At 35.3% G+C, this 26,539-nt stretch overlaps 1 protein-coding gene across 2 annotated transcripts in view; it reads left to right on the forward strand.

Annotated features, from left to right (window-relative positions):
* LOC113502814 (potassium channel subfamily K member 15) overlaps positions 1-26,539 on the forward strand; it is a 29,906-nt gene continuing 3,367 nt past the window's right edge. Inside the window, exons 1-8 of one of the 2 annotated variants that reach the window (XM_026884519.1) lie at positions 1-458; positions 16,554-16,762; positions 19,849-19,996; positions 20,385-20,521; positions 20,828-20,929; positions 21,653-21,756; positions 22,618-22,715; positions 25,919-26,107. In XM_026884519.1, the coding sequence (XP_026740320.1) occupies positions 16,642-16,762; positions 19,849-19,996; positions 20,385-20,521; positions 20,828-20,929; positions 21,653-21,756; positions 22,618-22,715; positions 25,919-26,107 (899 nt within the window). In that variant the 5' untranslated portion in view covers positions 1-458; positions 16,554-16,641. Of the gene's footprint in view, positions 459-552; positions 575-16,553; positions 16,763-19,848; positions 19,997-20,384; positions 20,522-20,827; positions 20,930-21,652; positions 21,757-22,617; positions 22,716-25,918; positions 26,108-26,539 lie in introns of those variants that run through there. The other variant, XM_026884521.1, reaches the window with a different exon arrangement.

Consider the following 26,539-nt stretch of genomic DNA (forward strand, 5'->3'; position numbering starts at 1 on the left):
CGTCCACTTTGTGCCAAGTCTCATGAATAATCTATGTCCGAGTATAAACCAACCCCGATACAGGCGGTTTATTGGTTAGTCGGCGTGTGAGCAACTTATCAATAGAACATTCCTAACGTTTTACCTGTGACTGCCACAATTCGTACATAGTTCGTACACATTAATAATTTAATTTCTTAATCGTCTGAACAGTGTAAAATCTTTAAAACAATAAAACAAAAAATAAAAATGATATGAAATAATATTTAATACCAGTTATAAAAAATTGTTTCGGAATCATAAAGAGTGTTGTGAAATCGACTAAAGTTTTAGTGATGTTATAATATAAACAAGATTAGTGAAACTGGTGAATGGACAGTAAAAATTTAAAATAAAATTTGTATTATTTATATTGTGATGGAAACTTGCATCGTGATCTGGAAAATAAAAATCCAGGAAATAATAAAACCACAAAATTGGTGAGTTCGTTTTCTTATTAATAATAATGGTTACGATAAAACGACCGATTGTTATTTCTTTTTATTAATTCGGTCGTTCGTTTTCGTTCATTCAACCACACGCCTGAGTTTCGAAGGTAGGTATTGATCAACTTTTTGTATTTTTTTACCGACAATAGACGTTTATCTTAAATCTTTAAAATAAACATACGAAACAAATTACATTCACTACTTTCTGTTTGTATTCTAGTGTCTACAAGGCTTCACCAAACTTATTATTTATTTTTAATTTCGTCAGTAACTTCACAAAAAATAACGTGCCTTGGTTTAAGCGGGATGGCCGGGATGTGTCAATTACCCGCCGCCAATATTTACAGCTGATTAAAACAAAACAGCTGAGAGCAAAACTGAGTAAGAAAGATAATAAAATAGTGTTATTGTTACAAAAATAACGTGCATCATATTTCTCACAATGGCGGCATGTTTTGACATTAAGCGACACCAGGTGTAATTTGATTTTATTGAATTTATGAAAGTTGATAAAAAATAATTTTTATTTTATATTTTTTGACATTGCGTATAGTCTGAGATACCTTAGTTTTATGTAACGATGGATAAAATTATACTTTATTCAACTACCGATTTTTAACAAAATATTATAGATACCTATTGTTCAGGTTGTGCGTGTAGCCGGTGATAGGCAAATCTAAAATGCCTTTCTATTGGTAAAATAATGTTCGAAATACACAAAAGATAATTCACAAAATCAGTTAGTGTGAAAATATTCTTGAAAAATAAACCGCAAAAAAATTGTATTTGTAAAATTCTAGCGTTCATTGAAAGCCGAAATGTCTCATAAATCATTCATGATTATGCTAAACTGAGGAAGTTCACACATGCTGTGCAAAAACCAAACGCTTGTAACTTTTGTTTTTAATTTTTGACGACGGGTAACGATAACTGCATATACTAGTTTCGTTTGATTAATGTTTTTTTATATATTTTAGCCACCAGTAATTCTTAAACAGAATTCTTCAGGTAGGTAAATACGATCGACAATTACTATTTTCTTTTAGGTAAGGATTCGGTTTTGGGTTAAACCCCGTTTTGTGCTAATGATCCCAAAGAGATTGTACCTCTATTCCTTTCAAATAAATATTCTGTCCATAGATTAAATTAACATTCTTGTTGCACTGAAATACATCTTTAAAAAAACACAAATTGAAATCGACTGTCACTGCTATGTCCAAAGTCTTCTTAGTTCAAGTAATCTTGTCATACGATATCCAAGGCACGCACTTTGGCGCACATATTGAATTGTCCATTTCGAATTGACGTAATGACGTCACGTAACCACAAAGGGTGTTTAAAAATGGCACGCACCTAACGGCCGACATAAAATTAGATTGTTACCGATACCTATAACCTTGATAAAACGGCAACATTGGTTTTTTAAATTAAAATGTTTCCAATTTCCAAAATCCACGATTTAAATTTCTTTGCTATTGTATTTAATCAGGCGTTTTTGCTTTTGCCCTTATTAATATGCATCTTATAATTTCTCTGGGTTTTTGTTTTCTTAGATATTCAATTAAATAAATATAACGGTGTCAACAGGCGTAGATATTATTTTAAATGTTATAGTCGCAGTTATCTTCCTAATTAAATCGATAGTGATTTTTTATGTGAAAGATTTTTTTCAGGCTAAAATACTTTTGATAATTGATGAACTATACTTATGTCAATAGATTCATTCACATTCATGTATTCGCAAATAGAGATTTATCGTTAACATTTTTACAGTCAGAGTGAATCACTCGTATGTTGTTTTATTGTAACTGTGGTGCAAATACAGATGGTTGCAGCCTCTTTACCAGCACTAAACTTTTTAATTGCGTTTTAAGAGAGATGCATTGACGTCTTGTTTTTGGTAAAGACCTGTTCAAACAACTTTACATTTACTAAGACATGCCGTTAAATTGAATAAATATTTGGCTAGAGAAAAAGAAATTGAAGCTTGATGATTCACTTTGGAAAAGCTTTGTATTTTTTTTGCACTAAATCTATGTACATTGGTAGCTTGAGGTTATGAACGATTGACTGATGTATAATGTGGCTATTTATAATTAAATTATAATCTGCTTCACATATTTGGTTTAATAACGTTATAATTATTTTTTTTAGCTCAGTACTATATTTGTTAAGATTTCATCTATCAAACGATAAATCTTGCGAACAAATCAGAAATCGTCTATTTCCCATTCTTTATAAAGTGTTCCAAACGGCAAACTAAACGTATTTCAGTGAATTAATAACTCTTTATTCTGTAGCAAAGCGCTCGGAAAAGACACAATGGAATAGCACAATAGTAAGGTAACATCCAACCTAATTCCCGGAATAGTTACAATAATTCTCTTAACCATTAACTGTACCTGTACGGCGATTTAAGTGGCGCACTCATTTCACCCAAAAGTCCCGTTAATAATAGTCCCGGAATAAATCCCGGGTTTCGCAACATACACGTTTTATTATACCGTGCTACGTAAGCGAACGTCATTGTTACTATGGATATATTCTGGTGGGGCCATAGGGGGCGCGGCTTATTGTATGGCCTTAACAAAACCGTTTTGGTTCTACTCATTTCATCTAATATATAAAATTCCCGTGTCACGATGTTAGTTACCGTACTCCTCCGAAACGGCTTAAACGATTTTTACCAAATTTTATATGCGTATTCAGTAGGTCTGAGAAACGACTAACATCAATTTTTCATACCCCTAACTGTTAAGGGTTGCTCACACAAAAAAAAATATTTTTTGGACGAAATTTTTTGTTTCTATTTTTTTATAATGTGGCATTAAAAAATAAATACAACAAGAAATAATTTATTAGGCAAAACAACGTTTGCTGGGTCAGCTAGTAATAGGTATACACCGTGATTTTTTAGTCGTCTTACAAAAGCAGCCCAGTTCATGATGTATCCAATGACTAGAACACGTTCATGATAAAAAAATAGGTATTTAAGAGATTTGAATGAATTTAAAATGCAATTTTTATTCAATATTATGATGCAATTCGTAGTTTTTCAGAAACACAGCTCTGTTGCGAGCGCGGTCCGAGCCTTGTAACAATGGTGAGGGGCGCGGGCGGCGGCGTTTTTATCATTTTTAAGAGTATATTTCAGATTTCTCTTGTTTTATTTTTCTTCGTACTTATTATCTTAGTTGATGATAAAAAAATAATAATCGCACCTAGGGATATTTTACGTCGGATACATGAACTGGGCTACTTTTGTAAGACGACTAAAAAATCACCGCGTATAAGAAGTGCTACTTCATCCTTGTCTAGATTACCTATTTATTGGCTAAGCTATAACTGCATAAGTGAGACGATCACAGGCTAAGCTACGCTTGACGCCGTTAGTCTGTAGATGGGTAACCGTCTTTGTCATAACGAGTCTCTCCGTGTTTCGGAAGGCACTCTTAATTGTGGGTCCCGGCTGTTATTCATACATCTTGGACAGTCGTTACAGGTAGTCAGAAGCTTGAAAGTCTGACAACCAGCGTAACCAAGGGGTATCGTGTTGCCCAGGTAACTGGGTTGAGAAGGTCAGATAGGCAGTCGCTCCTTGTAAAACACTAGAACTAAGCGGAATCCGGTTAGACTGGAAGTCGACCCCAACAGTTGGGAAAAAGGCTAGGCCGATGATGAGCTAATCTTTATGACACGGAAAATGGTTGAATTTTCTGACTTGTGGTTCATTGCAGAAAAAAGTAGGAAATTATTTAAATATAACAAAAAATATGTTTTTCAGGAGCAATACCAACTTTTAATATAAAATGGTTTATTTTATATTCCACGAACTGAAAATAGATTAAACGTTTCGATTATAAAACCATTTAAAATGATTAAAAGACTATCCCAAAGAAGATTCTGGCAATTAAATTCCTAAAGAAATCGTTTGTAAGGGCGAAGGCGCCGTGACCTGTGGGATCTACAAAGCTGGTCCGCAGTTTGTGAGGCAAAGAGGTCAATTGTGGGAAAAAGGGCCAAATATTTTGTAAAGGCTCTATAATAATAAGATTTTCTTTACCACCTTAATTGGTATTAACCAGAATTTATATTTATGTATAGTATCCACAAGTTTAATATAAGGTGAACTAAGGATATATTTTCTTGCGAATTAATATATAGAGGAGTTTGTATTCGCTTTTAGCTCAAAACAAAGCCAAATAAAAAGCTTTGAAACTATTTTTGATTTATTTGTGGTTTAGGCTTTATGCAAATTTCTAATGATAGAGTAACCATTTTACTATCCTTCGCTATTTCTCTTGTATTTGAGAAGGAACAATAAATACTTATAAATTTGGCAAAAAAAACGAGATCTCTTTTTGGACTGTCTTATTCCTTATATTTCGTGGCCCAACTACGAATTCGTATCAAAACGTTAACGGCATGCGTGGGAGGATGTGACGTTTACATCAAAGCTGAATGATTTAATTTTACAATATGTACGTAATAACTGTAGTTTTGTGTCTATTGTGCTATACGGAACACTGGTTAATACAGGTTACACCATTGTTGTTCATCTATAAACTGCGGGTAATGAACAGCCGTGCGATTAATTACGTAATTGGCTTCAAACTATGTGCGTAACTATTATTACTTGTGTATTGATGTATTTTGCGTTAATTATAATTTTGAATGGATCTATTTGCCACTTGTCAGGTTTGTGATAATTAAAAACACACTTTGCTCGAATTAATGATTTATGAAAAAATATACTGTCGAGAAAATAATAAATAGTGTGCTAAAGTAATTATCCTTTGAATTCGGAAAGTGAAGCTCATACATGTAAGTTTCATTTTCACCTTCCGAGAAGACACGAATGGCGAATGGCACTTGCTCTGCAATTACATTCTCACAAGTAGTTAGTGCAGTTGGTAACGTTTCCCGTATGGGGAGTTAAAGTGACGCACGCTACTTCGGTTTGTCTAACTCCGATTTAACTCGAAAACTAGCTAACTTTTGTGTATCCAATTATACAGTTTCACCTTACGACCAGTTTGTATTTGATTCAGGTTGAACGTTAATCTGGCCAGGTTAATATGCGCTCGACACCAAACTGGCTCATTCGCAAATTCCTTTGCCTCTAAAACGTCAAACTTTACAACCGCTGCGCTCTGACAGCTCGGTCCCTTGATTTATTATCTGTGAACAATAGAATTCGGAATGAGTTGTCATTTTGATTGACAACGACAAGTCGTTAACCGAAGGAGGTCTCATTAAAAAGTGTCATTAATTATTCCTTCAGAGCTACTTTGAAAAGTGGCCTGATGTTTCTAAGAATATAAAAACATCGTAGTGCAAACAAAACAAAAATATGTTCTTAATTTTTGTATCCTTGTAATTGTTAACCATTTTGAAATATAATTTAAAATCTTATAAGCTCGCGTTTCAAGGAAGCCATTAGCTATCCATTAGGTTGTAGTTTTACGAGTAATTCACCTGGCGACTAGAACCTTCTCTCGAGGGGCTGGTGAGAGACTAAGAGACATTTAACGAGTTTTACTTAAAGATGCACATTAAATTTACTTGCTGTTCGCGATTACGTGGGCTTTTACTAAGGCTGCCTTCATTCGCTTTTAACGGTGCTTTATTTACCAATAATGTTCTCATTTTGGTTTTACATCGTAGACACTTATTTTATTACTTTATTATAAAAATAACCTTTTAAGGGCTGCGATGGCTAAGCCGTCACTAGGCTGGATCACATGAACCGTGATAGCTAGTCAGTTAAATTGTCATAGAAAATGACGTATTACTTCTGCCGCAAAGACATTAAAAGATAAAGATCGAGGTAAAGCAACGTTAGTTACTGTTATAATTTTGTTGGTGAATGATAAATGAATATGAAGGTTTGTTTAGCTTCAGGTACTTAGTGTCCCGGGTAGCTTTCTATTAGAGTATTTTGTTTAACCCAGTTCGTATTCAGAAAATAGATTAAGCTTACCAACGTTAACGGAATAGACAGAAGACCTGAAAACGCGTGAGTAATAAAAAGGACAAGATACAAGGACGAAATATTTTATTCAACTTGGGAGACGTCTAGACCCGGGTAATACTTTAGCGCCTGTTTCATCATTCATTTCGAAAAAAAGTTAAATATGAAGTACCATACCTGATCCTTTGTATCTGTAAATTCGATTTTTTGTGTTGTTTGTACTTCATAAATAAATAAATAAATGAAGGTAAATGTAGTATCTAAACGTGAACTTTATTTTGATAACTATCGTGAGACGGATTCACTATACCTACTTGTCATGGCGCCTCCGTGTCAGCATATTATTAAGGATTCCGGTTGTATAAAATACAAAAAATTGGTAACTAGTTACCAAATAAATAATTAGGTATTTAGGTGAAGGGTATAGTGTGGAAACTTGAATTCCAACATACATAGGCTGGTACTATTCGTAATGAATACAATACTGTATTTCTATGTTCAATATGATCAGCTCAATTACGTTTGCTTTACAGTCCTTACTTTGTTATTAATTTAGTACCAGACTAGTTAATTGTTAGTTTATTGTTTAATTTACAGTGTAATGCCAAGTCGTAATTGTTCAACAATATTGACTCGGAGTTTGTATGTTTGTTTCGTTTTTACTTTAGGTTATTGCTGTTCGTCGGGTTTATTGCGATATTAAGTTGTTTTGGGTTCAAGGTAATTGTATTGTGTAATATGAATTTAGATTTGACTAAAATGATAAATTATTTGTTGTGTTTTAAAAATATCTGTGTCTGATTCTTTTAGGGTATTTAGTTTATTAAATTTGATAGCTTTAATAATTTTAAAATCCCGTTTTCACACGATGCAGCGATGGTTTCTTTTAGTTTCAATACTGTCAATGGCTCAGAATGAGCAAGAATCACTTAGCCTCAATTCGTTCGGACCCAAATGTTCTTAAAATGTGCCTTGCATCAAATCATCGGCCTGAGAGGCCACGATGATAAAGCTTAGCTTAACGATGCCTATTTGAGCACACCTGTTAAAAGTTTCCTAGAACATCGTTTATAGCCTCCGTTTAGCAGAGCTCCTCTTATAAATACATCATTCCAAGTTTCCCACACGAAGTGGTGTTCCAAGCGACATTCTTAAGTGTTCAATCCCAGAAGAGACATTTTCAGGCCAGAACTCGTAATTATACGAATTTATGAGCAATATAAAGTTAAATCATAACTTTTATGTGACACCAGTTGCGTGGGTCTAATGATAGATACGTTAAACGTTACATATTTCTCGAGGCACGCGCACTAAACGGGCCCTTGGGGTTTACTTCACTTTTAATACGAAAAGTAAAGAATTGAGACGGTGAAAGTGTTTTACGATCTCTTGGCTCTAATTATCCTGGTTTTTTATTTCTTGGGAAGTAAGCCTGCGGTATAAAGTACTCAGTGTGGAATAAGATTAATTAATTAAACGATCTGATTCAATTCACCGAAAGTTGTGTTTTACTAGCGAAAAAACCGAGCAGTCTGTGTGTATCTTGTAGAAATTATTCCCTTTTTGTTTTTGCTTTTGTAACGAGCACTTATTAGCGTCTTTGTAAAAGTGTGCGTAAATGCCTCTATCCCAGACCAAAGCGTACAAAAACATACACCAAAAACTAGTCAATACTAGCGCGGCGTTTATCACGAAATATTCGGAATTCGTTCAGAAAAGCTCGATATTTTCACGTTTTGATTATAGCAGAACATATTTTCGACCAATACTTGGAAATAGCTCCACCTCGGGCCGCACTATATTCCAATAGTTTACGTTGCTAGCTAATCGAGAATTCTTTGTACTTCAAAAACTGTACCCGTGAAATTGCCAGCACATTTTTTGGATACCATATTTGTTTTTCACTAAATTATTTTTACGTGATGGGAAGTCGCGGTACACCTATTTTGTGAAATGTCGGATAGATTCTCAAATAAACATTCAGTAGTTGGTGCCCATTGAAACAGCTTTTTCATGAATTTAAGTGGTGCTTTATTTTGTTGAGCCTGATCTCTAAGTGACCAATTTTGTCTCATTATTAAGACTTTCATCTTACGCTGTGATATCTTACTTTTTGTCTCAATTTTGAGATAAAGCAAAATCCAATCAAAAGCCATTTTTCTTGGCCGAAAATGTGATTATCGGGAGTCAATTTATCATTCGTTTATTGCTATTCTCCCACGAGATATGGTTGTGATAAATTGTCTATTCTAAGCCCTGAAGGAATATAATGTAAGTGAAAACTCTAATAAAATCTGTCCAACTTTTTAGATTAGCTAAAAATAATTAATCAATTATACGCTTTCCACAGAAGTTTAGTTTTTCTAGATTCAAATGTTAGACCATTGTGATTGATGGCTCTTTAATTGAATTAGAAATTGTTTTTGAAATGAAATACGTATATTTAAGCAAGTATTTCGTGATGTTTTTTTTAGATCTACAACCAATTTGCAAATGTCTAAAGGGTCCCATAAGGATTTTCAACAGGAGGCCATAGCATGCACTGTTCAGTAATTAGAATATTTTTCAATAATTATCGTTCAAAAGTCAAACTAATTTTGTGCTTATAATATAATGCAAAATTTTCAACGAATCAATAAAATATAGTACTTACCAAACCAATTAATCAAAAAGTAGATTTAAATAGACTATATCATACATTATTATTTTAGGTTTTATTTGCTACTATCTACTAAATATCAATCAATTTCCAGATTATAAAACGGGAGTATTGTGCCGTAGCCTCAATCCGTCTTGTCATAGAAGCGAATATACATCGACTTCGATCATTTTCTCAGAATTCTACGGAAGACTTGTCTCTCATCACTCACCGCTGTTCTTATGATAGATGCGTTCACAATCTACATTCAGGCGTCTTTTCTAATCATCAAATAATCCAAAAATATTCCAAACATATGCAAAAAAACTAGATTCTGTAAACGTCTCGACTCCTTTCAGACGAGGCTAGTGCATTGTAATAATCTATCATGATTACCGTCGACAGCGTGTCTAAATATCACATTTCGCAATCCATTACCCGCTCCGTTCGACGTAAATAAACGTTTATGTAGTTAATGACGTAATGTACTGGAGTTTTTGTGTTCTCGTCGGCTTTATGGTGGCGGTTGACCACGTCCGGGTTCCACCTGTGTAGTCAGGGTTATTACGGGCGGTAAATAATCGTATCCGGCCACATCCGTCACTGATACCGGTTGGTAATATAAACATTTTGCAGGAAGCTGATAGCTTTACGTGCGAATATTGTGTAAATCTTTAGCTCCAGAGATTAATTTGCGTTTTTATCGGACAATATCCGTGTGCCCGATTTGTTAATTGTGCTAAAGTCGCCGGACGGTGGGATTTCACCACAGTTGTTTATGACTAGGATCTGTCAGCAGAAATGTAACTGAATGTATTTTCACTGGAATTTCATTAGAATATTGGTAAATGAATATGTAAAGTATTCCGTTAAATAAATGCACAGGATAATGTTATAATATCGCACTAAACCTTTCCCTATCTTTACTTTCCACAAATCTTAAATCTGTACCATTTTTCACAAACTCGTAATTCGTCTAAATAAATCTAGAGACTGCAGAAACTAGTTAATAGCCAAGTTCTAAATAAAACATACATCGTTCTTCACATGTACGATTATAACGAAACAATTAGTTTTATTGATACTAAAACGAGTCTGTTCAACATTCTCACAGGTATTCCTACTTTCCTTGTTTTCTCAGTACATTTGTACACTTAATGGTATCTGTATTAGATAAACACCCTGTTAATAAGACGTACGGCGGCGTTAAATAGTTTTTGCTAGAAGTCACGTTTACAAACAGAGATACTCCAGACCTGTTGTGTAAATACAGCAATGAATGGTGTGCTGAAGTGTAGTCGCTAAACAAACTGCATTTGCAGACTTATTTTTAATTTAATGTAATCGCTTAATAGTCATGGAACTTGAAAGATGCGTTAAAGTGCATTTACGAACGTAAATTCGTTATTTTCAAAGTTCATTATCCCTGAACCCTAATAGGACTCCGATTCCTGTCCGTCTGTTATCGGGTTGTATCTCGTGAACCGTGATGGCTGAAATTAGATAGTTTATTTTTTAATAGATCATGTTTCTATTGACAGTGTAACAAAAGTAATACAAATAAAAATTGAGGTTAAGTAACGATTAGTTCGGCCATAGAAGTGGCGGATTACTAATGTAATTTGCCAAAGGGGAATGCCCACCTACCATAGTGATTTCGGCCCTGGATGCACACATATAATAGCATACAGAAATGATATTATGCATCTTAAATAAGCAAAAGGTTAAGGAATTGGTTTTACAAAAAGTCCGGGTTTTTAAGATATAAATTGGCTTTTATTTTCACCAATACAGTATTTTAACAATCATTTTACAGATATACATAATTAATGATCAAGCATTTCTTAGAGGAAGACATGACACATGGTGCTATTGATCAACTATTTACTTGTTGTGGTCGAACCCATTGTTGTATTAGATTTCGCACTTCTGCAATTTCCAAAAGATGTTTTCGTAATTTCGTGACATATAGGCCGCAATTGACACAGCGTAAATGTCCTCTCGAATGAATTCGTGAGGGCTGGGAAGAACTCTGGCCGATGTGAGAGCTGGGCTCGTCATTATCAGCGGATATCGAGCCCAAGTTCTTGCAGCGGTCATCGTGTGAAGCGCGAGCGAGATTCATGTTCAGGCCATGGTCTGTGGTAAGAAGGATTTGTCGGCGTCCATTTAGAAACCTTTTTTGTTGCTCAGATAACTCCACGAGAAAACAAAATAATACAAATGCAAACGAAGTCGACTTGTGACATTAAGTTGTATTTGACGTAGTTGTCATAATGGATTGATGATGATCGATGTTGTCACTTAACAGAAAAACAATAAAGAGTTTGAATTTGAAAAAAAAATCGAAAGTTCGATGTCGATTTTCTTAGAATTATAACGTAACAAAAGTATTCATAGTTGAGGCTATTTAAAAGAGGTGCCAAGCTTTCTGCACGTCTTTCAAACATAGTCTTTTAGTTCCTATAATCTATTGTTTAATATTAAATGTTTTTCAAGACCAGAATTAATTATTAGTCAAATTGTGCTGTGCTGAGCGTTTTGTTATGATCTAAATAATTAATTGTAAATCAGCATAGCATTTCACTGTTCAAATAACCATAACCTCGCGGGCCTCGTAATAATTATAGAAATAAACGAATAAACGAATGCAAAGAGCATTATAACGACGTCTTAAAAAAATAATCGAAATAGAATCGATTATCTTTTCATGAAATTATTAATTGGCAACTTTTTCAAATCAATCCACAAAATAATGAATTCCGGATGTCAACAATTTGATTTTTGTATTTTCGGTACTTTTTATTACAGATATTTATTGCCATCTTTTTTCGGTAAATTAATACCGTGACTAATTAACATTTTTTAGATATTTTTTTAGACAAAAGCTCATTGTTGGGCGTTTCATGGCCAAAAATGGGCATTCCCCTTTGTTTTCTAGCCCTTTACAAGAGATCGCTTTTGTCACGGGTCCGCACTGGAACGATACTTTTTATAGGAAACTATATATTATTTGTTATCTTTGATAAACAGAGGCGGAGGCTAACTTAATAGGTTGGTATTAACTGCATATACTGCCAAACGTTGTTAGCTATCAAGCCAATCGCTGCACGTAATCGCAATTGATATTATGATGTAGATACTGCATTATTAATCACCGATCGCTCTTGTATCGGCGAGTGTTGCTATGACGACCAAATAACACATGAACTAAATAAAGCTAACATTCTGTACATAGTGCAAACAAACAAACAAACACATAACGTACGTGCATTTGAGCGCCTATGATCGTAAATAATCAGTTGCTATATCGTGTTAAAATATAAATATTTACCGATCAATGCCTTTACCACAGACTGGAATTATAATTATTGATGAAAGCGAGGTAACGCAATATAAAGTTAATAGCGCCATCTCCCTCCCACAACTGTTTAATCGTAGCTTACGTTAGCTTAGCTGATATGTTATAGGTAACTAAAGTGATATTATTATACTGTGTGATCAGGGAATTGAATACTAATCATCGCCGGCGGCCAGAATTGTAAAGAGCGACAAGATACGGAACTTCATCGTTCGATTAGGGATGGGAAGTGTGCTTTATCGATAACTTACTTAATTGAGTTTTAGGTGGCGTGTCAAGTCGAGAATAACTTAAAGTTATTAAAAGTTCCTAGGCGTAATTTGTGTGTTAGAATTTCGTTAAAACTTCTGTATTTAAATAATGTAATGAAGTTGGTAATCTTAGTTTGTATATTCGGTTTGAAAATCAAAGTATTGAAAAGCTTCAATAAAATCATTGTTATAGTTATATTTTAGTTTCCAAGTTTCACAGTCGCAATTTACTTGTTATAATAATAAAAGAGCTCGTAAAACAAAACACAAGTTGCCAACTTGTGTGAGAAGTTTTCTTTTATACCTGAGTATCACTTTAACTTAATCCAAACTTCATCCGCTTCGAAGGTTCAACCACAATTTCTGAATCATTTTATTTGAAATACTTCATGAAAATGAGATACTTACTTCATTGTTTGATGTTTGGATTGTCGTTTTGCGGTTCTTGCGGTTCCATGAATAAAGGAAGCTTCTAAATTTTCTTGAATTTCTAAATAATTGCCTACTTATTAGCCTTAACAAAAGTTCGACGATTTATTTTGTGTAGCATTATAAATAGACAGAGAGAGTATTATTGTACTAAAATCTTGACCAAACAAAAAACATAATTTATTTGATCTAACAATTACCACAATTTACAGTGACAAAAAGTCACAAAAATGTAAGTTGACGCACATGCTACAAACAACATAAAAATATGCTGAGTCATTTACGTTCTAACAATATTAGAGAAACACGGGAAAATATCTTCTAGGCTTATCGAACCTGTCTAGTCCAGAAATACCTAAAGGTTAAACAAAAGCCCCAGCTTCTCTTTTTACCAAAAGGTCACTTTCCCAATACTGAAAATGGCACCTTTCTCTCAATATCTCCAATTATATTGTCAAACAAATGCGGTAAATTTAAATACTTGTAAATAGTTTTCGTGACAATATGGAAACGGGAAACATGTGGTTGGCCAGCGATTTGTCATCCGGAAGTTGCAGAGGCAACTGGCCGGAATAAAATATGGCCGCCATTCGTTTTTATACGCGTTTTAAACTGTAACGGTGTGGTTAAAATAGTGGCTTGAGGTGAGTCGTCTGAATGATGTTATTATTGATATTGTTACACCTGTATACCATGAAATCATTAGTAATAAAAAAATAAAATACACAATTTATTTAGAAAATCCAAGTTCACGACTAACCTCAGCCATAACTTTTAATACTCGACTTGTTTGAATTGAATCAGAATTAAACAGCATACCATTGATCCTTATTCTGTTACGTTCCCACTAAAGTGTATTATAATGATAACATTAAAATTAAGTTTTATTTTAGCTAGTAAATACCAATTTTAATTCTTCAATCGATATCAAATGTTTGAGGTTTTCGACAATCAACATCGACAATTTCCCATCCCTATTAGATGCTGGGTTTCCTATTAGCCGCAGTTTGTAGTCGGATGTCGTATGCCTCGGTATTTAGGTGACGACTAAATAGGTAATCCTAAATAGGAGGGCTGTAGTGTGGGCGGAAAATGTATATTGGTTCACTCGATAGAACAACAGGGTGGGAACTGTTATTGTCTAGAACTCAGAAGTTGATCAGTTTGGAGAATTTTGGGAGTTAGGTCTTTGTTTCCGAGTAATGTCAACGTAATAGTTTGTTTTGTTACGTTGAGTTAGTTTATCAGACATCCGATAGTTTTTAGGGTTCGCTAACTAAAAACTACGAAACTAAAAATAGAACCCTAACCCTGCGGCACCGTTGTCTGTTCGTTCGTCGCTACTGAGCTGTATCTCATCAATCGTGATAGCAGCGCCTTTTTTGTAGATTATGTATGTCAAAAAATATTTAGATCGATTACACCATTCAGCTATATTTTGATCATAGTCGTTTTGCATCACAGCTGGTTAAATTCCCAAAAGGACCACCAAAAATCAAATTCCCAGATATATCCCAATTTACGCTAGTATTTAAATTAATCTGATTTCCATCTGACACAGTTTTACGATCCAAGTTTAGAAAGACAAATGTCAACAAGTTTTATGCATGAGAGTGTGAATGACATATTTATATTTCCTTTTATAATAACCAAATGATTTGTGAGCGAGTATCATGTATTTAGATTTATATGCTTCCCGTCATTTTTCTAATTAATTTACGTAATAATATTCCGAAATTTTATTTAAATACCAACTATTCGCATAGTAAAAAGTACTATCTTTAAAAAAATTCTAAAAAACGTTTGAATGTACGGAGGTATCCCTTTTACGTTTAAAATGATGAACAAATTCTGGTGAAATTTGGTATGGAATTACCATTCACCGAGGATAAAAAAATCTGACTTATTATTCGCAGCTAACATTGCGTTGTACAGGAATTAGTTAAACAGTATACTAATTTTATGTCTGTAAAACATGTAGCTTAAAATAGCCTGGATCATATATTATATTAAATGTATAAACAATAAATATTCTTCTGCATATTTTGTAAGACTACATTCATTAATAATAACGAAAAAACTTGAGAGTGACACGTTACTAAATTAGCAATCACACAAGTTAGGTCAGTCGAATCAATCTTATTCTATTTGTGAATACCGAAATGGATTAATAACATTAAAATTGACTTTCAAAAAGTATTTATTCTCCGTCACCTGAACATAAGACAGGTCTGCTCCTCCCACTCTTCACACAACCGTTACCGTTCGATAGAAAAACGTCGGACGAAAATACACAAGATTAATATGCTATTTACAAATTAAATTTTGGTTCTACATGTTAGCACTTACTATTTCACTGATAAATAATTAAAGGAGGAACATTTAAATCATGTTGTTTATAAAAAGTAAAAGAACAAATGAATGTGTTGATTCATTTATTCACGAACGAAACGAATTGATAATATTTTTTTTTGTCTTTAAAAGATCCAAAAATCGTGGAAGTTACTAGAGACTAGACAAGCCTAGTGGTTTTTCAAGAAACTGCATTTATACACAAAGAAATTCGAGACAATAGGATGATCCACCTTACCTTGTAACGACTTAATAATGTATTGTATGATCATTCCTCTGTGTTTTTTTAAGTGGAATATATTGTTTCCTACTCCTTCTATATTACTACTTCTATTTTGATGCGGCTTCAAAGAGAGTAAATCGTTTCTTTGGGACTGGACGAGCTTACGTGCTACTAAGCTAGGTGGTTTTCGTTGGTTATTCTGGTTTACAGCAGTTGCAATTGTGGGACTGAGTGACAGATCTGAAACGATAACTAATCCAAAATGTTTACCTTTACTTTTACTTTTTTTCTCAATAATGCTCCACATCTTTAGAGGATGTCCTAACTATTGTGCACTTCTTATCGATTTCTCGTAGTATTTGCTAAATGCTCATCTTAGGTTCTCACTATATTTCTTACTGTGAAAACCCAGTGTTGTCGCAGTTCCTTAGATCCAGAACATACAATGTTAGTGAAATCAATTCAAAGCGATGTGCAATGAATCTCGGCCAATGACACTCGGATTTATCTCGTATCGCGGAGACGTTTACATCGATAAATCAACTACAAACGCAGCGAGAGCGATATTTTATGTTTTATAAATATTTGTTACGAGATATGAACTTTTGAATTAGAATGCTAACATTTTGATCTAATACTGAATTTATTTAAATACTGTATTTTATTATACAAACTTAAAAAATGTACTTTTGCCTATTCTCTTTTTTAAAATCATAATCATTTTTATCTGAAACATGCGCATCTATTTGTCTTTCTGTTGTCTCTAGTTATAATTCAAGTAACTCAATGAACTAGTTTAGAGATTAAAGATTTGCTTGTTTTTTAAATACAGATTTTGAATTGAATTTCTTGTTGCAGATCCTGACTTCAGATGTCATAAAGCAGCTCCGATGTGCGGCGAGAGCGGCTCGCGCGCGCGGCCGGCCGGCCCCGGGATGCGCGGCGAATGATGCCCCGGCGCAAGCGCAGGCTCGCGTCCCGCATCCGGGACTACGTGCGCGGCTTGCTCGCCTTCCTCTTCAGCAATGTTGGAGTCATCGTGCTTGTCGTCGCTTATACTATAGCCGGTATGTTTTGACAATACTGGACCGCTTTAACTAGCTTTTAGACTTGTCACAGCGACATTTTCGGTTGTTCGATCACTGGGAACCAGTTTTTTGTCTTAAGCAAAGCTCTTTTATATTCAGCCGGCAAAAAGAAGAAGAAGCAAAATCATGCCTGAAATATTTTTTTGTACTAATTGGAAGTTGAATTTCCAGTAAGCATCGTAATAACAACGCTCTACCTTAACTACTCGATAAACATACAAATTATCAGCGAACATTCTGTACAGTACAATCTAAATTAATATTACCGAATAACAATCAAAACTACATCATTACCATTGATTGCATTATTGTTACCGACCTAATAGGCCAGGAGTTTGGTCACGCAAATCAAATTACTGCGGCAAATCATGTCGTATCTCAGATTGGAGATTAGCCCATGAATTAACAATCATAATTCGGAAGTTTTCGAGGTGAACCGGCGCCAATTTTAATTAGAGATCGAGGCTTGGAATTAGGGCGCGTTTGATTCATCATCGCGAAAACTGCTAATTAAGGCCTTATTATTGAGGTGGATTATGCTGTGTGCTACCGAAAATAGACCCGCTTCTTTAAAATGATGTTCGCTGGGAAGATAAGGTTTATTCCGTGTGACTAAGTGTTGCTTGTATTTTATGGTTAATTATAATTTATATTTGTATCTGCCATAATGTTTATTACATGCTCCCAAATAATATTGATAATTTAATTTTGGCTAACTCACTTTGCCAATAAAGTTATATTCGTCATGACTATGAAGATCTCAGTTGAGTAAATAATGTAAAGTGTGACAGCGATCAAAATCCTATTAAACGCCGAAGTGCCGAATATTCGGCTCGAAGGACCAGGAATTTATTTAGCCGTTAGCAACAGCTATTAAAGCTATCCGTTGCTAACCGGCCTACGTCATCAAGCCGACTCGTTACGGTTACGTTGCAATCAACGTGGTAATGTCGTCAAAGGATCTATTAGAAAGGTAAGTCAAAGGAAGTAATCAGGTTGTGGCCGGCAAAGCCTAGCCGGGGAAACGCTGAAACTGCGGCTAAGATTACTGCCGCAGTATAACTCCAGTTCAAGTTATTATATTGCTCATTTTTTGCCAAACTGTGGATGTTATTAAAATTTAATAAACTGTTCAACATTAATTTCTGTTAAAAAAACCTATGGGACTGAATGGACTACGAGAATAGTTACCTGCCTACCTAACTATAGATTTCAATTACCATATTACAAAATCACTGCTCGTGTTAAATCTCTCATTTATTTAAATCGAATAATTTCGCTGAAGATAAAGTTACTAAAATAGAAGCCCCTCGACCTTTCATAAATGGTGAAACCATCACTGCCACTTAGTTCGTTACATCAATAATAGCTGTCAAGAATTCAATTGATCCTGAAATCTTAAATCAAAAGGGTATCGATGGTCCCACAATAATAGAATTATGCTTGTCGCTTCGCGTCATTAGGTGCCTTGAAAGCCTCTCAACACTTCACTGAACGCTTTTAACTTTTAAAAGATCTTTCTACGGATCCCTTTGTCATTGTGATGAATAAGGCGGTACCATTGAACTGTTGCGGATGGAAAATAAAAGAGCTGAACGGATGTTACGTCATTTTAGGCGTGTACTATATGTGAAAAAATGAACTATCTTGCGTTTTAAGTTGTCATCTCAGGGATATGCCGTTGTCTCATCGAAAAACAACAGTTTATTGACTATTGTGTACTTATGTAGTATGCATTTACAAGCTATTAGTATTTTATACTACGAAATGTAATCTTATAGCCATAAACTTCTATGAAAATATGAAATAAAAAGGCTTACGAAGCTTTTTAAGATTACTTGAAAGAAAAATAATTCTCATTTGACCCAATTTCGGAAAGGTTTGGTCATTTTGATTGATTCAGAGAACCATTTATTAACATTTACGCTAGGTATAACAGTGTGTTAGACCGAATACCTAGCCAACGTATTATAGTGATGGATTACTACTGAATAGACCTCTGCGTAAAAGAACTGTTGATTGATTCATTTAATAACCGCGAAGGCTCCAATCATAACTCCCATTTATTCTCTGGCAGTCTTTTAAAAGGCTTTTTGTAGATTGAAAGGGAGGCCGTACTGCGTATAGTTGTATTATGAATTGATTTTTAATTACGTCTGCGTGTAAAATGAGGTCATTTTTGCCGTTTTTTATGGGTCTGAAGTAGGGTAGTAAATTTTGATTAAGCGAGTGGCGTGGTTTAAGGCCGAGGATGTATGTAGTATGTAGGTACCCCTAAATAATGTGCTGAAAGATTTAAAACAGCTTTAGATTTAGAATAATATATCTTTAGTAAGACATTGGAAAACGCTTAGCGTTTGTTTAATATACTTTTGTATCACAGATAAATCCTAGAAGCTGAAATAAGATGTCCTACGACTTCTTAAAAAACAATGCCAAGTATTGCAAAGACGTCAATAAATCACCGAAATACTTCAGAGATTTAATTAAAAACACTTCTAACAATGCTTCAAAATTCCTATTCCTTACCAACAGTGTAGGCCTTAGGCCTGACATCAAAAAGAATTACAAATAAAATTAAACTCGTGTTTATCACGGCATTATGATGCTTGTAATTTACGACGGGGCGTCGTCCTTGACAAATTAAAAGAAGTCTGTCTTCCCCGTCGACGGCTAATACTTGTGATAAATTAATATTAAGGCGATGTTTGGCATCAGATGAAAGCGCTACATCACAATTTTTCGATGTAAGCTTAAAATTATGAAGACGTTATCTATTAGAGTTTTGACATTGATGTGACAGTTTTTATTTTTCTTGTTTTGTGTGGGTATGAGTTATGTCTGTTTCGACCTTCATATGTATTAGTGGTATAAAACCCTTGTACAATTTTATTACTCAACATCAAATATAATCGTAAAAAGAAGAGAACAATAAGAAAACATCTTTACATTTAGTATGTATATTTCCATAAAAAATCTTAAGTCAGCTAGCTATCTATGCATGCGAGCTATGTATTTTAGGCTAAAATTAGTTTATGTTTCTACATGTAGTTGTTTCCTCCCAGGTGCCTTCATGTTCCAAGCCATCGAGGGCGGCAGTGAGATGGCCCTGGACAAGCAGATGTCGCGCGCGCGCACCAACATCTCGCAGTACTTGTGGCACAACGTCACGCTCGCACTCAACCTGTTCAACGAGACTGAAGTTAAGGAGAGGTCAGTATGGAGTCTGATTGAAACGGATCTTGGATCTTTATATTTATCAGACATTATATTGTCCAATCATTTCTTTCATTGGTGTAGAGAACTTTATTGTAGAAGATAGAACGAAGCCGAAATTGTCTAATAAAAAGTTTTTTTCTTTTGTACAATTTCAGCTTGATCTGGTTTTGGGAATAGCTCTTAAAATGAGATAACCCGAAAGCGTATTATTATATTTATATGGTATACGTTAATTGAGAAGAAGAGACTTAAACCTAATAGAATATAAAAAAATCACCAGGTCTTAGTGTGTGCCACGGTGGCAAATTATGAAAGCTCTTGCTAAACAGAATACCACCTTTAATCTGCTTCGTCTTCTTACTAGCGTACATTTCCCCTATAGGATCAGCTCGGAGCTGGTGCACTACCAGAGCACGATTGTGTCGGCGGTGCACAAGGGCTGGGACGGAGGCCGCTCCTCCAGGCAGTGGAGCTTCTCCTCCGCCTTCCTCTACTCGCTCACCGTCATCACTACCATAGGTAATCCGTAGAGAGTTACTAGTTACTTCGAGGTTCATTTTTAAGTAGTTAGAATTTCAGCTGTTGGCCATATCTGCGAAAATGGTGGGGCAATTGGGGCAATTTCGTTTGAGAATGTGATCAGTAATGTTATATGAAAAGTGAAGATTTGCTGTTCAATATAACTCGAAATACTCTAATACTCTTTTGATATAGTTGTTTAGTAATTTTATGTCATTTTTTCGCAAAATCTCGTCACTATCTCTTTCCAATCTGATATTCAATTATTAACCTTAGTATAGATAAAATGAATATACGTGTCGCTAGGTTACGGGCACCTGTCTCCAAAGACGGACTGGGGCAAGATCATCACGATTCTGTACGCGTTGCTGGGAATGCCGCTGTTCCTGCTCTACTTGACCAATGTTGGTAAGATTTGAAACAAATACTTCTTTCAATTCTTCTCTTTAAAACTTTAATAGACCTTAAATTGAAGTGGTCCTTTGATACTTATTCTCGAATTATTGTTAGGAAACCGTAAGTTACTGAATAAAGAATACCCCTCATATGAGAAGCCTATTTAAAAAATGCAATACTTACCAGTATTGCTATTACTTGGTCTTTATGTTCAAGTATGGTTTAATTACATCCTATCCAACTTAAACTCATTTAAAATGTTTTTCATAATAACTTCGGATTCTTTATACACAGTCACAGGTGTTGATATCACAGAATTAATGAGATTTTCGTTCCTTAATTAGCTCATCGATTTTACCCAACTCTATTATTGTTAACCGCCGAGTTGAACTGAAGGGATAATGAACCTTTCCCAAAAATTATAATAGCATTCATTAATTCTTGCCAAGTCAGACGCTTATTCATGTAAATTTTAATGGTGAAGTTTCAAAGGAATCGGTATACCATAACATTATAATCTTTCTTAGAAGTAGGTGTGGAAAAAAACACTGGCTTGTATTTTCTGGGAAATGTTTAAACAATTTCTCTGAGAATGCTGATCGGATCGGAATTTCAGTAATGTGGGGGAAGATTTTACAAATAAATTCGGAAAAGAATTTTATGAAATCTTTTCCACAGTACTAGCAACAGGAGTGTTAAGTCCTTCTCTTGAAAACCCAATTGTTTTACCTCCAGGTGAGCTGTTAGCGCGCTGGTTCAAGTGTATCTATGCGCTCGCTTGCCTCTGTCGGGGTTGTCCAGGGTTCACTAAACGAAGAGTGGCCAGGTTACGCCCACAGGTAAATATCAAACCAAACGTCAAACTGAGTTTTAACTGGCTATGTCCTCCACGGTTCTGTTCGCGTTTTATCGAAATGAAAGTAGCCCATACTGTATAGATTTCAGTTGTCTTCCAAAAGTTTCATAAAAATACATATTATTTTGTGTCTGTTGTTGGCAATGCATCGCCGCAGATATATGCAAAATCAGTTCAACTTGAGCAGAGATTGAACCCTTTGATCAAAGAAATAAAAATGTTTTAAACTTTATTAGTTTAATAAAAATGATTAATTAACTATAGATATTATACTTATAAGAATATCTAAAACGGAATAGAGCAAATCCCGCGCAATGTTTGTCAGTCGCCATGACAGATTGAAATGTTCTGTCACGCATGCGCAGATGTGTGTGAAGGGAAGTGTTGTGTGATGCACGAACAGTTACGATGTAAATATTTATAAACTGTTCCAGCTGATGGATCCCAGCTAATTCAGTTTATAAACCCTTAGAACTGTTATGTGGGATTATATCTACATACTTAAATTAGTTATTAACATCATTGTATTATTGGGTACTGTTTGTAGGCGAGCCACTAACAAATAATAGTAATAATAAAATTGTTTATTTGAATAAAAAAAACGAATAGTACTAGACAAGGACTTATGATTGAGTTGTACAACAGTTTCTGAGTTTAAAATCGAAACATCTGACTACTAAATTAGGCAAGTAAGCCTGTATCTTATAAGCCGAAGTTCCCCAAAATTTCCTTGACAGAACGTTTTAAATATGATCGTCGTACAAGTATTTACTTCCCAGTTGGTTTCCCAGGTAATTTAACTTGCAACGACTTACAGTTGTATTTATTATATTTTTGTGTTTAGTATGAGCTGAGTGAAGCGGAGAGTATAGAGCGGCCGCCGGCGTGGCGCGGCTCCAGTGACGTCACGCCGGAGGACCCGCCGCCGCGGGGATATGACAGGTAACACGGAAAACGACAACATATTTAATTACATGTTGTAGACTTCAGTACTGTGTGTTTTAATAGGTATCATGCTTTTTTTACTGTACATGAACCAACCAACGACTGCAAGATAGCCGAGAGGTTGAGGTCACCTCGCCAAACCCACTGTGTGACGTGTCGCGGGTTCGATCCCCGCGTAGGACAAGCATATTTTGTGTGATTCACGAATGCTTGTTCTGGCTCTGGATGTCTTTGTGCATGTGATTTGTATGTTTGTAAACCCCCCGCAACACAAGGATTAGATTCCTTAAGGCGGGAGTCGTTAAAAAGAAAAAGAAAAATGAAAGCATTGTTTGTTAGTCATTTTTAGGCATAGGGCCATTGGGCATAGGTTTGAGCTGTCCTTCAATTCCAGAAATCTCTCCCTCTTTCTACAATATTTTTAACAAATATCTAGATTTCTTGTTAGAACTTGATGGATTGTAGAACACATCCAGAATATAGCAACAAAAATAGATTCAAATTAGTCTACGCTTACGAAGTGTACGTAAATACAATGCCTGCGAAGATATATTGAAGCGAAAGGCCTTAGGCCTAGGCATTAGGCCTCAGGCCATCATATAAATGCAGTTCATCTCTCGTATTAATGGCGTATGTCTAAACGTCAATATTGCGTCAGCCATGTTTATGATCTTCACGTGGTCTATTTAAAGCCATCACTGACCATTCGTGGCCAGATGCGGAATGGACCAATGCCATTTACGAAAAGTGAATGCAAAATGCAATTTTGAGTTAGTAGCTTCAAGTTATGATTATCCGACTACTGTTATAACCATTTATATAAAAAGTTGGTCTTCAAATACCGAGCGAGATGTTACGTGTTTTTGTTTGGATCCGTGTCAAAACAAAGATCTCCTGATTATTACTAGAAACTATTCAGAAGATCAACCATTTAGTATTCCAAAAATATTTACACTCTATACATTATCTCAAAAACACTCTAGTACTCATAGTACTATGCTTAGTTTGAAACTAGATGAAGTTGTGGAATATTACATTATATATTTTATATATCTAATTTTGTAACTATATAAGTACTATAAATTCAAAAGTAACGGTCAGCAAGGGAAGTCGAAGAACAAACTGCAAAAAAATAAAGAAACAAATATAGAACAGTCATTTTTGGTGCTCATTAAGTTTCTATGAAATTCGGCTACTTAATTATTCAGGTTTAATACTGAGTTATTATTGTACGTATGTGACTGTATGCAGCAGATGCTTTTGAATACCATGCAGAACGATCAGTCGTTTTTTGGCATCGATTTGCGGTATCTTTCATGATATTTAAGATGGTTCATGAACTTTCGTTACCGTCGGTACCTACGTCGAGTTAGCCCAATCTCCACGGCACCAGATCTCAGATCTAATACTATTATTTGAACTAATCAACGGATACTGCCGGCTCCCGAATCAGAGTCCTGCAACAAGATTACTCTGATACCACAATTTGCATCCTCATTACTGATGGAATTTCAGAGCTCTGTTACTTAACCCCAAGTCTATCTTGACTTCAAATATTAGATATTGTCTGCAGCAATTGTTCATACCAATTTTATACAAGTTATATTTCTTTAATTTTTTGTTTCTAATTTTACTTGTCATGAGTATTTATTTAAGTAATTCTCATAGCCAATAGTTTTTGTATATTTAAGATATATCTACCAATTTTCTTTTATCTCTGGGGATCTTCTCGATCCTAAACACAAATATGTGGCAACTACCACTAGTAGAGATTTCTTATGAAATGAGTAATGTAAATGTTTTCTTTTAGGTTCTGCTTTATTTAGCCTTTAGTGTATGTACATAAAAAAATGAATGCATTTATTCTTTAAGTTATTATAATCCAACTAGACATGTTGACTAGACTAATACGATTCAAAAATATTACGAAAGCATATTTCTAAACCAAAGCTAGAAATTTACCATTAATTGAATTACCACATAAATATCTATACAGAAATAATATAATTTAGTATATTGTATTTCCGCATCAATCAGCTGACTCGGCATAACACCGATAGCCGCTGCAGTCAGCCGCATTAGCGCTGATTATTATAAACAGATCAGCAGAACTATCGAATTACGCAGTAATTATCCGATTGTTAGATATCTGAGAGCGCACAATTAACTATGTACTGATCATTATTGACATTATGCAACGTATTAAACAATTATCAGCGCGCTCACTGCGACCTGTGATATGACTGCTGTCGTTGTGGAAGTGACATGGTATTAAGTCTGTTTTCTGTTGTTTTAAAAGAAAAATGGCCTGGTTTTTTGTATCTAAGGCCTATTTAATCGGTTCGTCAGTTCAAAAATTTACTCTTACAGAAATGCCGTATGTTTTTTCGCAGTTTTAATTCTTTTACGTATATAAACCCACACCAACATCAATAAATGGTATCAATTAATTAACTCAGCGTATCGTGGCCCACTGCTTGACTTAAGCCTCCTTCAAGTTTGGCCATAACACCCAAGCTTCCGCCTTCAGCGTCCAGTCTGAGCCAGCCAATTTTTTGAAATGAATAAAGTCTTAGTTAACACCTAACATAGAAATGTCAAGTCAATTCCTTTATCTCCACCAGTTACTTCTGAAACAGATAAATTCTGCTTCATAAAAGGCGCAGTGGAACGAAAATGATTTGACATTAATATCTCTTAATAGGCTTCCAGTGTCGCAGCCGCTGGAGTTTATTTACTTTGTAGCTCTTTAAGCTTTTGACAGTATTTGACTAGGGCGGGGATTTAATAATATCAGAAAATGTTTTTGATGATATAAGGAGTCTAGCGCTGTTTGTTCATTTTAGATAAGTTCGATCTGGATAGTTTTGGTTGGCGGCGGCAAACTTATACCATACCCTCATCTTAAGCTTGTGAAGCTTTTGGAGTTTCTTGCCGGTTCTTTTCTATAACAAGGATTACACTTTGGAACCGTGCTATTAGAGTCATTATTGTAACGTTTGAAAAGTGCCTGGAAAACGGCTTATTTGAAATAAAAACTTTTGATTTTGATTTTGTGGACGACAGCAGATTCGGTTGTACTAGAACTCTTAAAATAGCTACCGGCTTTAAGGGGATTATACGATTCTGACCTCACCACAAAGAGGGGGTACCATTTAAAGAAAGTCATTTAAAGAAATCTTCATTCGTTGGTTTCGCAGGAGAGTAGAGTACTACCGCAGCATGTCGGCCCCGCAGCGGGCCGCCAGCCCCGCACCCCGCGCGGCGCGGCGCGGGCTGTCGGTGCCGGCGCGGCGCAGCGCCAGCCTCAGCTCAGACTTCAGCTACGTGACCTTCGACGCGCAGGCCATCACCGTGCCCATCAGCGTCTGCGTCACTATCATGGTCGGGTGAGTCCACAACATACATATTCCTTATTAAATGATGTAACGGTTTTCTCACGCGGATTTATCGGGATAGGCCGACTAGTTTCGGACCCAACCGGAGTCCTTAATCATGAGTGACACGCGGCGGGGTCGCGAGACGAACTTATATATTTTCCTTCTCAAATATAAACCTAAGGATTCCCACAGGATGACTTGGCGTGGGAATAAATTGCACTGCCTAAAACAATCTGGCCTTTGTACCATCAAGGCCGGAGACACAAGATCACAAATCATATTTAAATTTGCGTAATAGAGAAATGGGAAAAAGGACTCCAAATTTTAATAACATGACGGCTTCAGTTTTCGTTCAGTTAGTAGAACTAAAATAAATAACAGTGACTGTTGTTCCACATACAGGAATTAGACTCTAAGGTTAAGGGAGACAAAAATGAGGCA

Source organism: Trichoplusia ni, chromosome 18 (assembly GCF_003590095.1).
Source record: "Trichoplusia ni isolate ovarian cell line Hi5 chromosome 18, tn1, whole genome shotgun sequence".
Taxonomy (NCBI): domain Eukaryota; kingdom Metazoa; phylum Arthropoda; class Insecta; order Lepidoptera; family Noctuidae; genus Trichoplusia; species Trichoplusia ni.